Source organism: Anabrus simplex, chromosome 7, assembly GCF_040414725.1.
Source record: "Anabrus simplex isolate iqAnaSimp1 chromosome 7, ASM4041472v1, whole genome shotgun sequence".
NCBI lineage: Eukaryota > Metazoa > Arthropoda > Insecta > Orthoptera > Tettigoniidae > Anabrus > Anabrus simplex.
Window position 1 is genome coordinate 285,768,138 of NC_090271.1, and position 18,617 is coordinate 285,786,754.

Here is an 18,617-nt window from a genome sequence, read left to right on the forward strand (position 1 = left end):
CTGCCTCCTATGTGATGTTGTGGCATTCCTTAAAACGCTGAATACAAAGAAATTAAGATTTCACTCGAACCTAGCAAATATGAAGCTTACAGTAGATGCATCGAAGTGAGTGAAAGTGCGGAAAGCTACCCTGCACGTTCCGGAAGACACATTCTATCATGACATGGATAAATTTTGAATTTAAGTCGCTCTGTAAAACACTGTTTTTAAAATAATGTAAAGGTGGTTTTGAATTAAAAGTCCAAATTTTGTTCTTTGAATGAAGAATTATCCGTATTTCAAATTAAGCAATTGAAATAACATGCAAAACCGTATGTCATGTATTCGGGAATCCACCCCAGCGTCAGTGGGTAGGGTCTGACACATCCCACTCTGATGAGTCTAGTGTCAGACCTAAGACGAAATGCTGGTTAATAGAGCAAACGCCTGAAAAGCCTTGCATCTGATCTGTTTTTTGACATGCTCTATTGGTGGAAAAATATCAAATTCCCTCCTTGGGAATTTAGAATTTCCAAATGAAAGCTTCTTCGAATTAGGCAGGATTTTGAATTAACCGATTTCAAATTATCGAGGTTCTACTGTATTCAGTTAATGTACAGTAGATAGGGGTCTATTGAGATGTATAAAAGTATCCATGGATCATAGTTTCTGAATATGAACAGTTAATAAATAAATAAATAAATAAAAATAGTTGAATAGTCAAACCAGATTACAGATCACATTTATGGCATTTTTATATATGTGTATTGGAAAGTGTACATATAAGCAGCAAAAATGGAAATCTAGTTTCATATTAGTTATTTATTATTATTTATTACAATTTATTTTACGTTGCACCAACCCAGATAGGTCTTGTGGCGATGATGGTATAGGAAATGCCTAGGAGTGGGAAGGAAGCAGCCGTGGCCTTAATTAAGGTACAGCCCCAGCATTTGGCTAGTGTGGAAATGGGAAACCATGAAAAAAGCATCTTCAGGGCTGCCGACAGTGGAATTCGAAACCACTATCTCCCAGATGCAAGCTCACAGATACACGCCCCTATCCGCATGGCCAACTCATCCGGTCCTATTAGTTGATTGAGGATGACATAAAAAATGTTAATATTAAACTATAGAATTATAGTAGAGAAAGGAATACAATTAAGTAATTTAATAGGTACTTTTTTTACCAGATGTTATAATAGAAGTTGAATCATGGCTGAGAAGTGGTATTATGGATGCGATGCGGAAATTTTCTCACGGAACTGGAGTGTTGATCATAGAGACAGGATAGGAATAATAGGAGGTGGAGTATTTATTCTGGTGAAATAAGAATTTGTAAGCTAAGAAAAGGTAATGAATGAGAAACATGAAATTTTAAGTGCAAGGCTCAAGCTCAGTTCTACATTAAGGCCATAGCTCTTTCCAATCAGGTATTATATGTTTTCTAATACCCATAGTGTTTCTTTTCTTCTAATTTTTATTATTCACTAAATAATAACTTTAAATAAATCTATGGTAAGAAAACAGTAAAATTGTTGTTTACGGCTCATAGGGAAAATTTTAACTTGTAAATTAATTTTGCAAGCAATTTTTATCACAGGTAAATTTTACAGAAATAGATGTATTTGGAATTTATTGTGATAAGACTGCACTTTAACTAGCCTTCATCTGAAAATGGAGTCCACCAATGAACATAATCTCTCCCTAATTCATTGAGATAACCAGGAGTCGAATAGAAATTGAGGAACGCCTAATCACTTTCAGGGATTGTATCTAGGAAAACAAACTCTTTACCAAGCGAGTTTGTACTGTGGTTAGGGGCGTGCAGCTCTGAGCTTGTATTTGGAAGATTGCGAGTTCAAACCACAACTGTTGGCAGCGCTGAAAATGTTTTTTGTGGTTTCCCATTTTCACACCAGGCAAATGCTGGGGTTGTACCATAACTACATCCACAGCTGCTTCCTTCCCACTCCTAGTCCTTTCCTATCCCATCATCACCATAAGACCCATCTGTGTTCGTGTGACATAAAGCCAATTGTAAAGAAAAAGAAAACCCTCTTTATCCATTGAGCTGTTGAGCACCCCATCTCCTCTTCTTTTTCCTAACATTGTCCTGCAGGGTCAGATTTTTTTTGTAATCACAGTAAGCTATTTTATGCATTTTAGATCAGAATTGTATTCAGCCATCGTGGTTTTTGTCTTCCGCCATGGTTGTTGACCATTGATTTCAAGATTTAATGTTTTGCCAATGTCAGTTTCATGTGGAGCACGTCTGAGATGGCCATATCACTGGAAGTGTCTCTCATATTTTGTCAGAAATTGATGACACCCATTTGTTGCCTGATTTTTGTTGTCATAGACATGTTCCAGCCATGTAATTCCCAAGGGGTGGATTTTGGTGGTCCACACTCCTCGTTACTGGCCAACATCCTTACCCATACAGTGCAACCAGTGGGACCACAGTGCGCTATATCTTTGATTTAATTTTGATTGGCTTGTCGCAGTCACCGAGGACCCCAGTGACTCCTTTCAACTACATTCAAGTTTTGTTTATCCTTGCTTGCATGTCATTATTCATATTGTTGTTACTCTGCAGACAGGATCCCAGCTATCTCAAGGAGGAAGGTGTTATAAGATCCTTGCCATTAACTTGAAGAGTACCGTCATTCAGTTGATCTGTCTTCTCAATCTTGTAGTTGTTTAGACAATGGCAATATTAGCAAAGTCTCATCCCATGATTGGACTTCATATTCTACTTCTTAATTGCTGGTACTTACAATTTGGATGTTTGTCTCTGTAAGGGAGGGTCCATGAAAGCTCGCTCTGTACATTGTTCATGATCTTATCCATGACAAGAATGAACAGTAGTAGTGAGAATGCTGATCCTTGACATACAGCCGAATCACGGGAAAACTCTTGGAGAGGTCATCTGCACACCTGACTTGGCTGCTACTGTTTAATTAGAGCCGTCTATTAAGGTCCGCCAGCACTCCGTATTTACATAATGGATATCAGGTGAGCTGTTGTGGAACATGATTGCACGGCCTGCATCTCACCTTTTTTTTTTTTTTATTTTTTTTTTTTATAGATCCCTGGGAGAGGTTAAAGGTCCTCAAGTGACTTTTGATACCTAGCCTCCTTACGAAGTCGGGAAGCAGAAATATGCTCATCAGAGACTGAGAAAAAAACAGATGTTGAAGAATAGGGATTGATAATGGAGAGCATCAGAATGCGTGACCCGATGCGCAAAGGGACCTAAATTCGACAAAGAAAATTTTAGAGCAGAGCTGAACAAATGTGTCTGGGGTGTGAAAATTGCATTTCTATGTTTTGACTTCTTGCGCTACATATGAGTCTTCTTAACAAACCAAGTTATACAGCAGTACCCCCTCCTGTGAGTGGGGGACGCAGACGAAGAATACACTCACAGTGTCCACTGCCTGTCGTAAGAGGTGACTGGAAGGGGCGACCATATGATGATGAAATTAGGACCATGAGTCTACTTGTGATTAGTACCATTACGTGAGGAATACCATGTGTCGACGTTACTTGCGATTAGTACCACCCTGTGAGGAACACCATGGATCTACGTTACCTAGAAGTAGTACCTTTACGTGAGGACCACCACCGGTCTGAGCGTTGCCTGTGATTGGTACCATCATGTGTATCCCACCGAGGTGGGGAGGCACCCGGTCGTGCGGACTAATGTCCATGCGAGAAAAGGTGCCGTATGCTGCACTGGAATGTGTAGTTTCCCCTGTGTTCAGAATGGGTCTGCATTACCTAAGAGTAGTACCACTATATGAAGAACACCACGAGTCTACGTTGTCTCTTGATGGTACCACTATGTGAGGAACACCACGGGTTTGGCTGTTGCCCGTGATTAGTACCACTATGTGTCCGGCTCCATGGCTAAATGGTTAATGAGCTGGCCTTTGGTCACAGGGATCCCGGGTTCAATTCCCAGCAGCGTCGGGAATTTTAACCATAATTGGTTAATTCCACTGGCGCAGGGGCTGGGTGTGTGTCTCATCTTCATCATCATTTCATTTTCATTCATTTTCACGACGTGCAGTTCGCCTACGGGCGTCAAAGGAACACCTTGGGTCTGCATTGCCTGAGTGTAGTACTATTATGTGAGGAACACCATGGATCTGTGTTGCCTGTGGGTGGTATCATAACGTGATATACCATGGGTTTGCATTGCCTGTGATTAGTATCAACAGGTGAGTGGTACCAAGAGTAAACTTGGTCTGTGGCAGTTACACTATGTGAGGAACACCACGGTAATACTGGCACCCCTGAATAGTCCCACTCTGTGACGAACACCATGGGTCTGCGTTGCTTGTGAGTTGTGCCCTTATCTAAGGAACCCTACGGATCTGTATTGCCTGCAAGTGGTGCCCTTAAGTGTTGTAACTTACCACAAGTCTGCATTAGTTGTGATTAGTACCATAATGGAAGGAACACCATGAGTGTACATTACATGTGATTAGTACCACTATATGAGGAACACCATGGTTCTTCTTTACTAGTGATTAGGACCATTATGAGGGGCCAGTGACCTGGATTTTGGACCCCTTTTTGTAACAGGCATCATCTCAGAAAAGAAGGCATTGTGAATTGGATCCACTGATTGTTTTGGATTCATGGTCATTTTTACATCATTCATTTTATATTTTAGTCAGTGGATACATTTTGAAGTTATAATAATAATCGTTTTATTTCGTTGTATCAAGTCCACCTGTTCAATACACATTTATAAAATTGAAAACTTTTAGAATTTCATCTTAGATAGGTCCCTTTTCCGCACAGTGGGTCACATATGAAGATGTCCAGATTGTACTTGTCCTGTTGTTTTTCTGTTGCTTCGCCTTCTCACACTGACCTGTCTTCATGTTTATTCTGTGTTCCTATCCAAATTTGTATCATTCTATTTATGACTTTATTCATCACTTGTTTGTTTCTTTCCATTATTTGCAATAAGTCCAGAAAACTGCAAAGTGTTCACGACAAATGTAACTTATATTTCAGCAAAGTCGTATGTGTGCTTCTGAATGCATGGGATGGCACACGGGAATGGAGTGTGGATCTCCCAGAGGATGAGGAAGCATTGGCTGTTGCAACATCGGATAAGTGGCTTGCTGTAGCTACTGACACCAGAAACCTGCGCTTTTTCAGCTTGGGTGGTACTCAAAGAGAAGTGATCTCACTTCCTGGTCCAGTGGTGTGCCTAGCACCCTTTAAGGACAGACTAATAGTTGCCTACCACAATGGAGCAGGTAACTCGATTTACTGAACAGTTTCTATAGAAGAAATTATGTTCGATTCCCTATCTCACCATTCCTGTCAGTAATATACTTTTAGTTCAATTAGCTGAACACCATATTTGACTCTGCCCTTCCTAGTGAGACCTAGTGTTTACAATGCACTATGTCATCTGGTGTAGGCTAGAACAGAGGTGCTCACGCTGGTCATTCCATCCCACGGGCACCCAACACTGGAAGCGGGGCAGACAGGCGATGAACTTATGCTATTCAACCACAGTGGTTACGTCACTGGCCGTGAAGGTTGGGTGAAGTTCTCCCAGTCACTCTCGATCGCTGTGGCGATACCGAGAGAAAGAGAGCAGAAATCCACGTCAATTTCAATTTACGTTGTATGAAATAAGTTATTTATGTTCATTGCACTTTATGTATTTTGACCGAATACAATAAGGAGTTAGGTCGACAACCTCAAATATTTTTATAACCTACGTAATGAATTGCAGTTTCCACTATTACATAATAAGAGGTGCTGCTTTAGAAACATTCCTAATATAATACGGGAGTTAAGGCGGATAAGCTATGGCTTTGGTGATTCAGGTTTAAATTATCTGATAAACTCACCAACAATCCAATAATGCTTACTGGGGAAAAAATCAGTTTGGTTATTTTTTGAAGTCATACTGTAAATTTATTTGGTAGATACCATATTTCTCGCATAATTAACACTTTTTTTTTTACAAAAATTACAAGCGAAAACTTCGGATGCGTAAATTATTCAAGGAATTCAATATTTAAAAATGATTTACAATTCATTTACATTTAAAAGGGTATATCAAATGTAATATAAACACAATTGGTTCAACTCATTTGCAGCTGTCGTCATTTGGCATAAAATTCTGGTGTGCCGGGCTGAGTGGCTCAGATGGTTAAGGCGCTGGCCTTCTAACCCCAACTTGGCAGGTTCGATCCTGGCTCAGTCCGGTGGTATTTGAAGGTGCTCAAATACGACAGTCTCGTGTCGGTAGATTTACTGGCACATAAAAGAACTCCTGCGGGTCTAAATTCCGGCACCTCGGCGTCTCCGAAGACCGTAAAAGTAGTTAGTGGGACGTAAATCAAATATTATCATTATTATTATTATTATTATTATTATTATTATTATTATTATTATTAAGAAGGTGGTGCCGTGGTTGATTTCATCCATCGTATCTCTGTTTGAGGAAGGGAACTGTACTTCATTTGTGGCTTCCAGGTAGTGTTTGTGATGATGTGGGATGTGTTGAGTGTATGTTGATGTTATCTGTTAGATCTGGGATCATTTAGTGTTGGTTTTTGATACAAATGTGTTGTGCCTTTTGTGCTCTGATTGTCAGCCATCTTGTTTCGTTGACAGTCCACAGATAACGCTACTTAGAAAGAAACTTGAGACACTCGGTTTACGTGTAAACTATATTTGCCCTATGTGTCAGCCATCTTGTTTTATTTGCCATCCCTGTCATGGAAACCATGAAGACAGACACTCTACATGCACTCACCAGCGTTGCATAAGTCATGGAATTTATACTTCTCGGTGGCATTATAATGGACGTAATGTATATAGTCTTTAATTTTTTCGTGGGTGTAGATTTTTGGTAGTTGATGAGTTTAGTATTGTTGACATTTATACATGTCGCCTGTTATGTGATTGTCATATATTCTAGTATTCCGTTGCCTCATTCAGAAAATCAAGTCGACACGGCAGTGATGTTAGAAGATCACGTGGCTCGTTTTATATTCTTTTCTGGATAACAGCTCATCGACAAGAATATATCATTTAAATCTAAGAATTTCATTTTTGTCCGTATTGAACTGAGAATGGAAGATAGGAAACTTAAAAAGGTCCACCTTTTCAATACAAAAATGTTATAGTTTATTTACAACATATATTTACACTTGGAACTAGTTTCGATGCTGTTTGGCGTCATCTTCAGCCAAAATGTGGGAAATAGGCTAGGATAGAATAGGATAGAAACCTGCCCCCACCCTACACGTAACGCTGCAACAATACACCACAAATACTGGCACAGTCAACCTCCAAACTCTCAGAAAACGTATTCCTTAATACCAATTTTATATTCTTGTCGAGCTGAATACCGGACCTGTGAAGATTACAAGATTATTTTGTGCACCTACAGAATGGTGGTGTTAATGAAGCTATGTAATATAGAGAGAGATTTTCAAAGGTGGTTAAATGAAGAAGTTATATTATGTTCAAAATCATGCTTTCACGTCTCTGCACAGTATTAAAATACAATTTACCGTTGGTCTTTATAGCTATTGTTGAGAGTGAAGGAGAATTTCCTGTTGTGTATGTTTATCAGGAACTCAAGGGAGACTTCATTAGTTAGTCAGAACATAGAAAAAATGATGAACTCTTCTCAGAAGAACTCTTAAGGTTTCACTTTACTTTTTCCTGCCTGCTGGCTCTTCAGAAGTGTGTGCGCGTGCGTTTTGTATTCAGGAATCATTCAAGGCAAATATTTTCGCACTGCAAGATGTGTGGTTAAGGTTATTTTTAATATGTATAACTTGTGCTTTCTCAACGATTCATTTGTTTCGTCCCTGTTTTTATCTCCTCGTAAGATGTGTATTGTTTAATGTAACACCTTGTGTAAAAAATTGGGTTAAATGAAGAAGTTATATCATGTTCAAGATCATGCTTTCACGTCTCTGTACAATATTCAAAATGCAATTTACCGTTGGTCTTTATAGCTATTGTTGAGAGTGAAGGAGAATTTCCTGTTGTGTATGTTTATCAGGAACTCAAGGGAGACTTCATTAGTTAGTCAGAACATAGAAAAAATGATGAACTCTTCTCAGAACTCTTAAGGTTTCACTTTACTTTTTCCTGCCTGCTGGCTCTTCAGAAATGTGTGCGCGTGCGTTATGTATTCAGGAATCATTCAAGGCGAATATTTTCGCACTGCAAGATGTGTAGTTAAGGTTATTTTTAATATGTATAACTTTTGCTTTCCCAACGATTCATTTGTTTCTATATTCGTCCCTGTTTTTATCTCCTCGTAAGATGTGTATTGTTTAATGTAACGCCTTGTATAATATAAATGTCTACATGCTAGCCTATTTCCCACATTTTGGCTGAAGATGACGCCAAACAGCGTCGAAACTAGTTCCAAGAATATATCAATCGTAAGTTATATGGTCATATATACATGTTCACAATATGGCTAATAATCTTTCCGACGAACAACAATCACACGGTGTACAATGCACGCACTGTGGAAAATATTATCGATCCGATAGGGGCGTAAGCATACACGTTAGCAGAGCTCACCCTGCAGTGCACAGAGATACCCTGGTCAAGAAGCAGAGTAAAATCAGCATTTTACGAAATTCCCCAGAGGATTGTCAGTCCAATGAAACCACAAGCAATACCGCTACTACTCCAGCTCCGAATATGGATGAGTACAATCGCGATCTGATTAAATGGAAATCAAAGTTTTCTGAAAACCTAACAGACGACCACTTCGACGAGGCCGTTAATGACTTTGTCGAATTCTTAGCTTCAGTACCACATATTCTTCCCAGGCCGAAACACCCCGCCCAGAAATATTATGAACTGAGAAGAAAAGGCCAACTTAATTCTGCCCAACGTTCAGGACCTCTTCAAACCCTGAAAGATCAACAAAAAGGGGAAGAGAAAAGATAAGAAGGAAGTACATGTATGAATCCACTCAGTTCTACTATTGCAATCAGCGGCGAAAAGCCATACGCAATGTATTTACAAACGAACAACCAATTTGCAGCCTGAAAGAAGATGTACTGCACACATACTTTTCGGACATATTTTCTAGGCTGAACAACCACAAAAGACCGGAATACCCTCAAAAAGGCACTGAGAGTGAACTCGTGGAGACTAACGACCTATACAATCCGGTCATATCTAAAGAAGACATTATTCAGGCAACACAGAAAATCAAGATAGACACCGCAAGCGGTCCTGACCACGTAATCGTCCGAGCTATTAAAAACAGCACGATTTCAGAGATAATCGCCATCATCGCCACTAGAATGCTAACAACAGGGTTAGTACCATCGACTTTCAAAAAAGCCCGTACAATTCTGGTTCATAAAGGAGGTGATGTAAATGATCCCAGTAACTGGCGTCCAATTACTATATGCTCAGTTATTAGACGGGTCATCGAGAAAGTTCTTGATAAACAGCTTTGGAACTACGTTGTGTTTCATGACAATCAGAGAGGTTTCACCAATACACCCGGTACTTATATAAATACCTCAGTTTTGGAAGCCGCTCTACAGCACACTAGGCAAGAAAAGAACGATGCATGCATTATATTTCTCGACATTCGCAAAGCTTTTGATAACGTCGGACATGCGCACCTCCAGAGCACACTGGAGTCGGCCGGAGTGCCCAAAAAACTGACGAGACTTCTAATTGCTCTACAAGAGGGAAACATAACACAGATACAGACACGAAAACAGGGAACAAAACCCATCAAAATTAATCGCAGTGTGCTTCAAGGCTCCCCTTTGTCACCGGCATTATTTAACATCGCTACCAATCATATTGTGGAAGAACTATCTGAAGATTCTTTAGCAAGGAATTACGGTTACTCGATTGCAAACGAGGAGCCTAACCTCACTATAATGTGTTTCGCCGACGATACGGTAATATTTGGGAAAAACACTGAATCTGCTGCCGAACTAGCTAGGATTGCCATAGAAAGATTTAAGGAACTCGGCCTGGACATCAGCGCTTCAAAATCAGCTTGTCTTTCTATCAAACAAGGTCAACTAACGGAGGAGAATATCATCATTAATGACGACTGTGAAATTAAATCACAGTGCAACGGAAGTGCCATTCGTTACTTAGGTGTGAATTTCATCAATGAACTTAAACTGGATCCACAAGCCGTACTTGACAAGACGCGAAACAAGATTGACACCCTTGTTAGCTTACCATTGCTGCAATCTGACCAGAAATTTTCAATTTTAAATAGTTCAGTATCACCTACTCTTATTTACCCACTCCAAGTTACTCCCCTAAACAAGATATCTCAAACTTTTCTATCAGATGCGGATAAAATACTGAAGAGTGGAACTAAAGAATTATTACAACTACCAGCAGACGTTCCGGATCACATGATATACACCAAAAGGAAATATAAAGGCCTCGGTTTGTTTCGCGCCACTTGGGAAGCCAAACTACAGCATATTAACATCTGTAATGAATTATCGCTTGCAAATAACGGCTACGTTAATGCAACTATGAACCTGGAACAAGAACGTACAATTTGTTTGCAAGATCTAGGCATAGAAATGAATGATCGTGTTATGTCCAAAAATAGCCATCTTCCCAATGTAAGGAACGTCCGACAGATATTACGAGACAGAGAATTTCAGTCATGGACGAAGTTGCCACACAAAGGAAAGGGCGTTGGACTTTTCCAGGAATACACGCCAGGGAACAAATGGATAAGAGATCACCGAGGCTTATCCTGTGCGGAATGGAACTGTAAACTACTATAAAGATAAATATCACCTAGACAATATTTCCGTCCATGGACTCATGATCGGAGCTCGAGGCACAATCCCTAAATTTCTTGTACAGCTATGGGATTCTCTCGGCCTCAGCCGGACACGACTTCACGACATCGCTATCGTCGCAATACGAGGTTCAGTGACCATACTCTGCAATCATCTATATAGCATTTGACCAACAATATTGCAAATTTATTCCTGTGCTTTGTGATTTTTCTACCTGGCACAGTAGCAAAGTCAACAGTAACTTAGAAAACAAAATACCTTGCAGTCGACATACTTTGTCCTTCTGGCAGCCTCCGCATGGGGGAAGTTTGTAATAATAATAATAATAATAATAATAATAATAATAATATTAAATTCTGGTGTGAGATTATTTCTGAAAAATCAAGGTAAGTTGGACACGTGGGTTTGAAGTATCAACACTGGAAAATATTCTTCCCATTACCAGCTGCCAATATGACCTGAAGTAAAATAAACATTGATAAAAGTGCAATTCATGTAAAGTCTTAATGACATATCAGAAAGAAAAAAAAAAGGAAATCTGTTCAACACGAGAAGAGCCGAGCATTGAGGGAGGGACCCTGCTAGATTTACCGAAACAGTTCGTATCTAATCTTGTACGAGTGACGTGCCCATCCACCCTTTTTCCTGGATACGAACATGGATCCCTCGCGGAAATTTTACTTTAGGCATTGTTTTTCGTTTTAGAACAACCTAAGTTGCAAGCTCTCTGCCATCACCTGTTACAGCAAACATTGCAGTACATCATTGTTTCTTGCTTCCGGTAGCACGTACTATAACACTCCATGTCCCTTTCTTATTGATTGTTCGACTTTGTGGCGTATGGAAACTGATTGGCATCTGACCTGCGGTTCCTATTTCAGAGATAAAATATTCCCTTACTTTAAAATATTCCCTTACTTTACGCTTCTCAATCACAAAGCGATGAAAATCAGTTGTGTTTTGGTTGAAATCATTTGGCACTTTTTGGCATAATCTTGTTCTTCGTCGAAGAGAAAGTCTATTTCTTATTCATCCAGCTGCGGCTAACTTTCAAAATACGATACACTGATTCCATGTGCAGCAGCTTTTCCTCATTCTTTAAAATACAGCATTTCATGAGAAACGGCATATCCAACTTCATTTGTAACAAAATCATACATTATATAGATCTTCCTCTACTTTTGGAAACTTGTCTTTTGGTCCATGAAATGCTTTGCGAGGCTTGTTAGTCACTTCAAGTGCACTTCTCTGTTACCGCAGTAGCGCACGTTGCATTTGGACACTGAATACTTGTGGCCTGCTGCCCTGATCACTGCGAGTTTATATGATGCAGTATTACTAGAAAACTTGCTCACTGTGGACTAAGAAACAATTTTAAGATCACAGAAAACGCATGTCCCATACCCGAATCACTTGTATAACATATTTGTACCAGACTGGAATAGAGCGTCACCAGTCACTTCTGGGCTGATACTCTCACTGATCTAGTGCAGTGGTATTACCTACCGGCTGATAACAGCAGGTTGCCCGGTATTTAGAATGTCCGGTTTCGCAATAGGAAGACTGCTATATACTTGAGTAGTTTCGACATCTGTATTTCAAAACACATCCGGAGTTGTGTGATGGATGTTCGAAGAAGTGGGTGTGTCAAATACATGAACATTTCTTTTTCTCCACTTTGAATTACAAGATATTAGAATCATTCCATATTGACGGTTTTCACTTTACAAAGGAAGCAAATAAAAAGTATCCTCCTATTCAATACATAACATAATTCCATCATTAGATGGAGTAATAAAATTTACTTTGGACTCAAAAATATTGGAATGTGTAAATTATTCAAGGGCGTCAGTTATGCGAGAAAATACAGTACATTTACATTGTTGTTGTACTTGAATCTTGGATAGTAAATATCTATGTCCTCACTCATGATGAAACTCCCTAGCCATTTAGAGGCTAGCTATTATCATCGGACTATATTTTCTGAAATTCAGTGAAGTAGGAAAGTCGCACACAACAATACTGTGCAAAAGCAAAGCAGTAAACTTGTTGAATTATGTAATTGTATTACTTTTTAATAAACATTTATTGCAGCCAATGGCCATAAACAAAATACATACACTACGATTAAATGACATATTATTAATGAGTGCAAAATGCATATCATGCGTCTATGATGTGCTTTTTGCTCTCATTACATTTTCATTAATGAATAACAAGAATTTTACTTTTTTTTTTTTTTTTTTTTTTTTAATGAAAATACTGTCAATCCCATCCAAGCAATTGTAAATCATACCTTGTACACTTAAACCCTGTACATTTGTAGATTGTAACACAGGAATTGTAACTTTATTTTTTATAATGAATGGTTCATGGTGTCACATCCTAGTTCGTGAACTATGGGCAATGGCTGAGTAAGTGGTCCAGAAAGTCGGGATACCAGTTGCTATGGAATGGGAGTGGGCATCTCGGACATATTCTGAGTCATGGCCCTCCTTGTGCTCAAGCGGCTAGGACTATACAATCCACCGTGGTCCCTAACCCGTTGGAGAAGATATACTCACTGGGACTCTGTGTAAGTAGAGTAGCATCCTGCTTCATGAATTTACCGAGCTCAGAATACTTTAGGAAAGCCTCAGTCAGACCTATGGGAGTAACGCAGTTGCGATCGTCAGTGTTCTGTAAGAAGGAAGTCGGCTCCTGGACCAAAGTATTTTTACATCGGTCTGTTTTCAGACCAACTTTGCTTTACAGGAGCGACAGCTGGGTGGACTCAGGATATCTTATAAGTTAGAAGTAACAGACATGAAAGTAGTGAGAATGATTGCTGGTAGAAACAGGTGGGAACAATGGCAGGATGGTGTTCGGAAAAAGGAGATAAAGGCTAAGTTAGGAATGAACTCGATGGATGAAGGTGTACACATAAGCCGGCTTCGATGGTGTGGTCATATGAGGCGAATGGAGGAGGATAGGTTACCTAGGAGAATAATGGACACTATTATGGAGGGTAAGAGATAGCCTCAGTCACTTAAGTGCGCCAGTAATCGGGAGATAGTGGGTTCGAGCCCCACTGTCGGCAGCCCTGAAAATGGTTTTCCGTGGTTTCCCATTTTCACACCAGGCAAATGCTTAAGGCCACAGCCGCTTCCTTCCAATTCCTAGGCCATTCCTATCCCATCATCACCATAAGACCTGTCTGTGTCGGTGCGACGTAAAGCAAATAGCTATTTTGAGGGTAAGAGAAGTAGAGGGAGACCAAGATGATGGGTTAGACGTATAGAACTAAATGAGGCCACAGCACTAGTTGCAAATAGAGTATTGTGGTGACGTTTAGTAAATTCACAGAGGCTTTCAGACTGAACGCTGAAAGGCATAACGGTCTATAATGATACTGTATATATGTATAAATATATGAAAATAATACTGACTGTTTATATCAAGCGCAGTATAAATCCAATCGGAATATCTTGAAAAAGTCTGTTTTCTTGCGATTGTAGCAATTTGCTGAGTAGTGAAGGAGAGCTTCATAATCACAAGTGAATGTCACTGCTCCTTTCCCTGCAAAGTGTTTTTGCTCTATCGCCACACTGTGACGTATGCTTGCTACATAACCTACAGTAGAACCTCGATTATACGTTCGAATTATGTGGTCCCGCGAGCATCCTAATTAAATCAAGTTGTAAAAATCCTGCATTATCCATTCCTCAAAGAAACGATTTCCCGTATCAACCATGCAGAAAATTCAGTCCCATCAGTGCTAAATCCTCAATCACTTGTTTTCAAGAAACTCCATCTCACGAAAGGATGGCTACGACATACTTAAGGATCTTGGTGTTAACATCCCGTCATTGCGGTAATTTGAGGAAGTACTACACCGGAAAAGCAATCGGCGGTGCACTTGCATACGGGACCACCTTACCATCGCATTCAGGTGGTATTGTTTAGAGAATCGAAATCATAATGCAGAGTGTCCACAACAATTTGAAAGAGACAGAGCACATTTCGACAGCTCTACTTGAAGATGGAACGAGTTTAGTCAAATGTTGGTACTTGCAAAACGTCTACATTATGTCCAGGGTTAGATGTTTATTATTTTACTTTTTCCGAGTGTATCGCCGAACAGGTTTTCGGCACTTCCCTCAGGGCACTAAATAGTCACTGCGCTTTCATGCAGGAATCGAAACTACTCCTTCTTAAATAATACAAATTTAGTATTTTCGTATAGATTTATGTTATCGAGACCAGAACAACATCAATGCATTTGCAGATGATGTGGTAATCTGGGGAAATACAGAGAAGGAAGTCCAAGAGAGGCTGAACACCTGGAATGAACATTTAAAAGCACACAGATTAGCAATAAATAAATCGAAAACTGTTACTATGTCTGTCAACAGGCAGAAGAAGAAAGGAAAAATAATGCTGGAAGGTACGCAGCTGGAAACAGTAGACCAATATAAATATCTTGGGTGCATCATTTCAAGTGATAACATACAGCATGAGATTAACAACCGCATTCAAAAATCAGCTCAGTTTTACCATCAAGTTCGGAACCTCCTCTGGAATGAACAAGTTCCCTTAAGATCAAAGCAGATTCTATTCCAGTCATACTTCACCCCCATACTAACATAGGGCCTAGAAACCTGCACAACAACCCAACAAGTGGATAGCAAACTACAAGCCGCAGAAATGAAGTTCCTACGTACTATGGTACAGAAGACAAAAAGGGACAGGGTAAGGAATGAAAGAATAAGGGAGGAAGCTGGTGTGTACCCATCCCTGAATGAAAAAGTGACAAGGGCCCGTTTTAAATGGTTTGGCCATGTCAAACGATTGGACGATGGAAGGACAGCAAAACAATGGCTACACACTGTCGTGGCCAGAAAACGGCCGGTAGGAAGACCTAGGAAGAGATGGCTAGACCAAGTGAAAGAGGACATAGGAACAAGAGGAGTCAGCTGGGATGTCTTCTTGAGAGAAGAGTGGTACATGGACAGACAGAAGTGGAGAGTGCTCGTAAACCACACCCGGACAACTGGAGTGGAAAACTGATGATGATGATGATGATGATGATGAGACCAGAACAGATGTTGCACCATTCATACCGTACATAAAGCCATGGAAGGTTTTGGGATTGCCTATTACTGTTTTGGTCCTAATATAAGACTGAGAATTTCATGTTTTTGTATTAAAATGTTATGAAAACCGCAGTAGTTTTATTTGTGCATATTACAATTAAAAACAGCATAATTTTGCACTCGTACCGACTTGTACAGTGAGTGCGCTTTCCACCTGTACTCAAGGTCGTGAATAATAGTAATTTTGGAAGTTATAATGATATTTTTTCTCTTTCCAATTTAATTGTGATTAGTGACGGGCAGAATTGAATATAATGCATTTGAGAACTTAGGAATAGATACTTACATTCGAAACCATATTCTCGAGTTCAACATAACCTTTAAAAGTCCATGCAGGCCTTATTTACGTGGTACAAGATTTCCAGAAACTGCCTACGAACAGTATACCGGTGACCAAATTACAATGTAAGATTTAAAAAAAAAAGGATTTCGCTATGCTGTTGGATGCTTTGGTATCCAATGTGCTTTATTTTATTAGATTAGAGTTTTAAAAACTACAGTACTTGTGGTCGATTGTTGCTTGGCTTGGTGTTATTAGGTTTTTCGAACAGCTTGACTGATCAAAGTTGCTGAACTGAAGGAAGTTTTCAGAGGAAAGTGAGAAAGTTTCCCCAGTGAAACTGAATGTAAAGTTTCAAGTTTTTTAAGTCGCGTACTAGTAATTAATGTTTGAAGCTGTCCCTGTGGTCGAACTTGCCTGCCTCTCACCCGGAGGGCCCAGGTTTAATTCCCAGCCAGGTCATGCAATTTTACCTGGATATGAGGACTGGTTCCAGCTTCACTCATTCTACGATTACCTTTAAATGAGGCACTATTTAATGGTGAGATGGCGACCCCGGTCTAGAGAGCCAGGAATAACGCCCAAGAGGATTTGTTACAGTGATCATGCGTTACCTCGTAATCTGCAGGCCTTTGAATCGAGCAGCAGTCGTTTGGTAGGTGCCTGTGGGTGGGGGACACAGACCATTGGGGCTGTAGTTTGGTTTGGTTTAGGAGTGTTTGTAAGATTATAAGTATACATATTTATTTTTTGTGTTGTTTAGCCAAATTGTTGGTGGTTCATTCGTTCCCGGATGTTCCGTTTTCCCGTGTTGTATGGGTTTTCTCCGTGGTCCCTCCAAAAATAGAGAATCGTGGTTCCTCTATACCCGCATTTACATCAGGCCAGCCCAGCCGCACTGGGCCAGCCTTAAGTGGGTGCCCAGCTGAGCACCTCTGGACTAGAACAAGTTGATTACTTTCATTGACCTGTCTTAGTCTCCTCCTTTGTTTTGACGATATGAAAGTGACTAAGATATGAGTGGTGCTGGTAATGCCACTCCTTGTGCAGTCATTCGCTGTTATGTATGGTATGAAAACATTGTTCATAGGGTCAGTTAGATTGTGCATTTCAGTAGAATTGGCAGGCAGAAATGTAATAGCAACTTCTGGCTTTGTGAGGAAAGCAACAGGAAATTATCTCACTCCTCATTTCCTCGTATGCCTCTTCAGTGAAACCTAGGCCATCTGTAACAGAAATGTCATCTGCATAAAATATTTAAATTTACATTACTCTAAATAAGTTATATTTAAAATACAAAGTCAAGAAGATATAGACGACTTTCTTCAAGAATTAGTGGACCAAATCGAACAAGATGATCCTCTTGTTATGGGGGACCTAAGTGTTCGGGTAGGAACTGTAAGGACAGGGTACAAGGCAGTGATCGATTGGTCCTCATAGATATGGAAATAGGAACTACAAGGGTGAATGTCTCCTAGACTTCTGCATATGAAACAACCTAATAAAATCAACAACACCTGGTTCAAAATGAAACTGAGCCATAAGATCACAAGGTACAGCTGGAATGGAGATTAGAAATCTCTTATTGACTATGTCATTGCAGACAAAGATGCTGGAGCATTTATTAGAGATTTGAAAGTGCTGCCAGGAGAAAGTTTAGGTAGTGACCACAGGTTGCTAGTAACCGCCTCAGGTAGCATCATGGTAAAAAAGATAAATAGCAGGCGTAAACCCAAGATATAAGTTTAGGAATTTGAAAAACCAGAAAAGAAGTCTGAATTCCAGATGAAAATTAGAGACAAACTGCCCAAATGTGAAGTGGGAACGGCTGAAGAAGAATGGCTTGAATTTAAGAAAACCCTGGTGAACACGACAGTCAGTATTGTTGGCTAAACAAGTAGCAGAGTAAGAGGGAAAGAATTCTCATGGTGGAATGAAACTGTCCAAACAGCAATAAAAAGTAGAAATGAAGTGAGGAAACTAACATATAGAGAATGTCAGAAAGGTGTGGCAAGGAATGAAGAGAAATTGGAAGAACTGAATCAGCTGTACTGAGACGTGAAACTTAAAGTGAAAATCATTTCTAATGAAAAAGAGAGAACCTGGTGAATTTGCCCAGAAAATAGAAGAATACAAGAAGAACAAGAAACTTATATCAAGTGGTCAGAAGTAAGAAAAGCTACTGTGAATGAATAAAGCCCCTGGAGATAGAAGATGTAAACATCACGTGGAATGACAAAGAGAGAAGAGATAGATGAGTTACGATAGTTATATAATGGTGAAAATTTAAATATCAGACAACAGGAGACCCTGGCGAAAGAAGATATTCAAAATGTGGAGCCTCCTATAACATGGATGGAAGTGGAAAATGCCCTAAGTAACAGGCAAA

General features: G+C 39.7%; 1 protein-coding gene across 2 annotated transcripts in view; it reads left to right on the forward strand.

The window, feature by feature from the left end:
* Ctf4 (Chromosome transmission fidelity 4) overlaps positions 1-18,617 on the forward strand; it is a 175,681-nt gene that overhangs the window by 65,210 nt on the left and 91,854 nt on the right. For both annotated transcript variants that reach the window (XM_067151705.2, XM_067151703.2), the window contains exon 10: positions 5,016-5,263. In XM_067151705.2, coding sequence (XP_067007806.2) covers positions 5,016-5,263 — 248 coding nt within the window. The remainder of the gene's footprint in view (positions 1-5,015; positions 5,264-18,617) is intronic.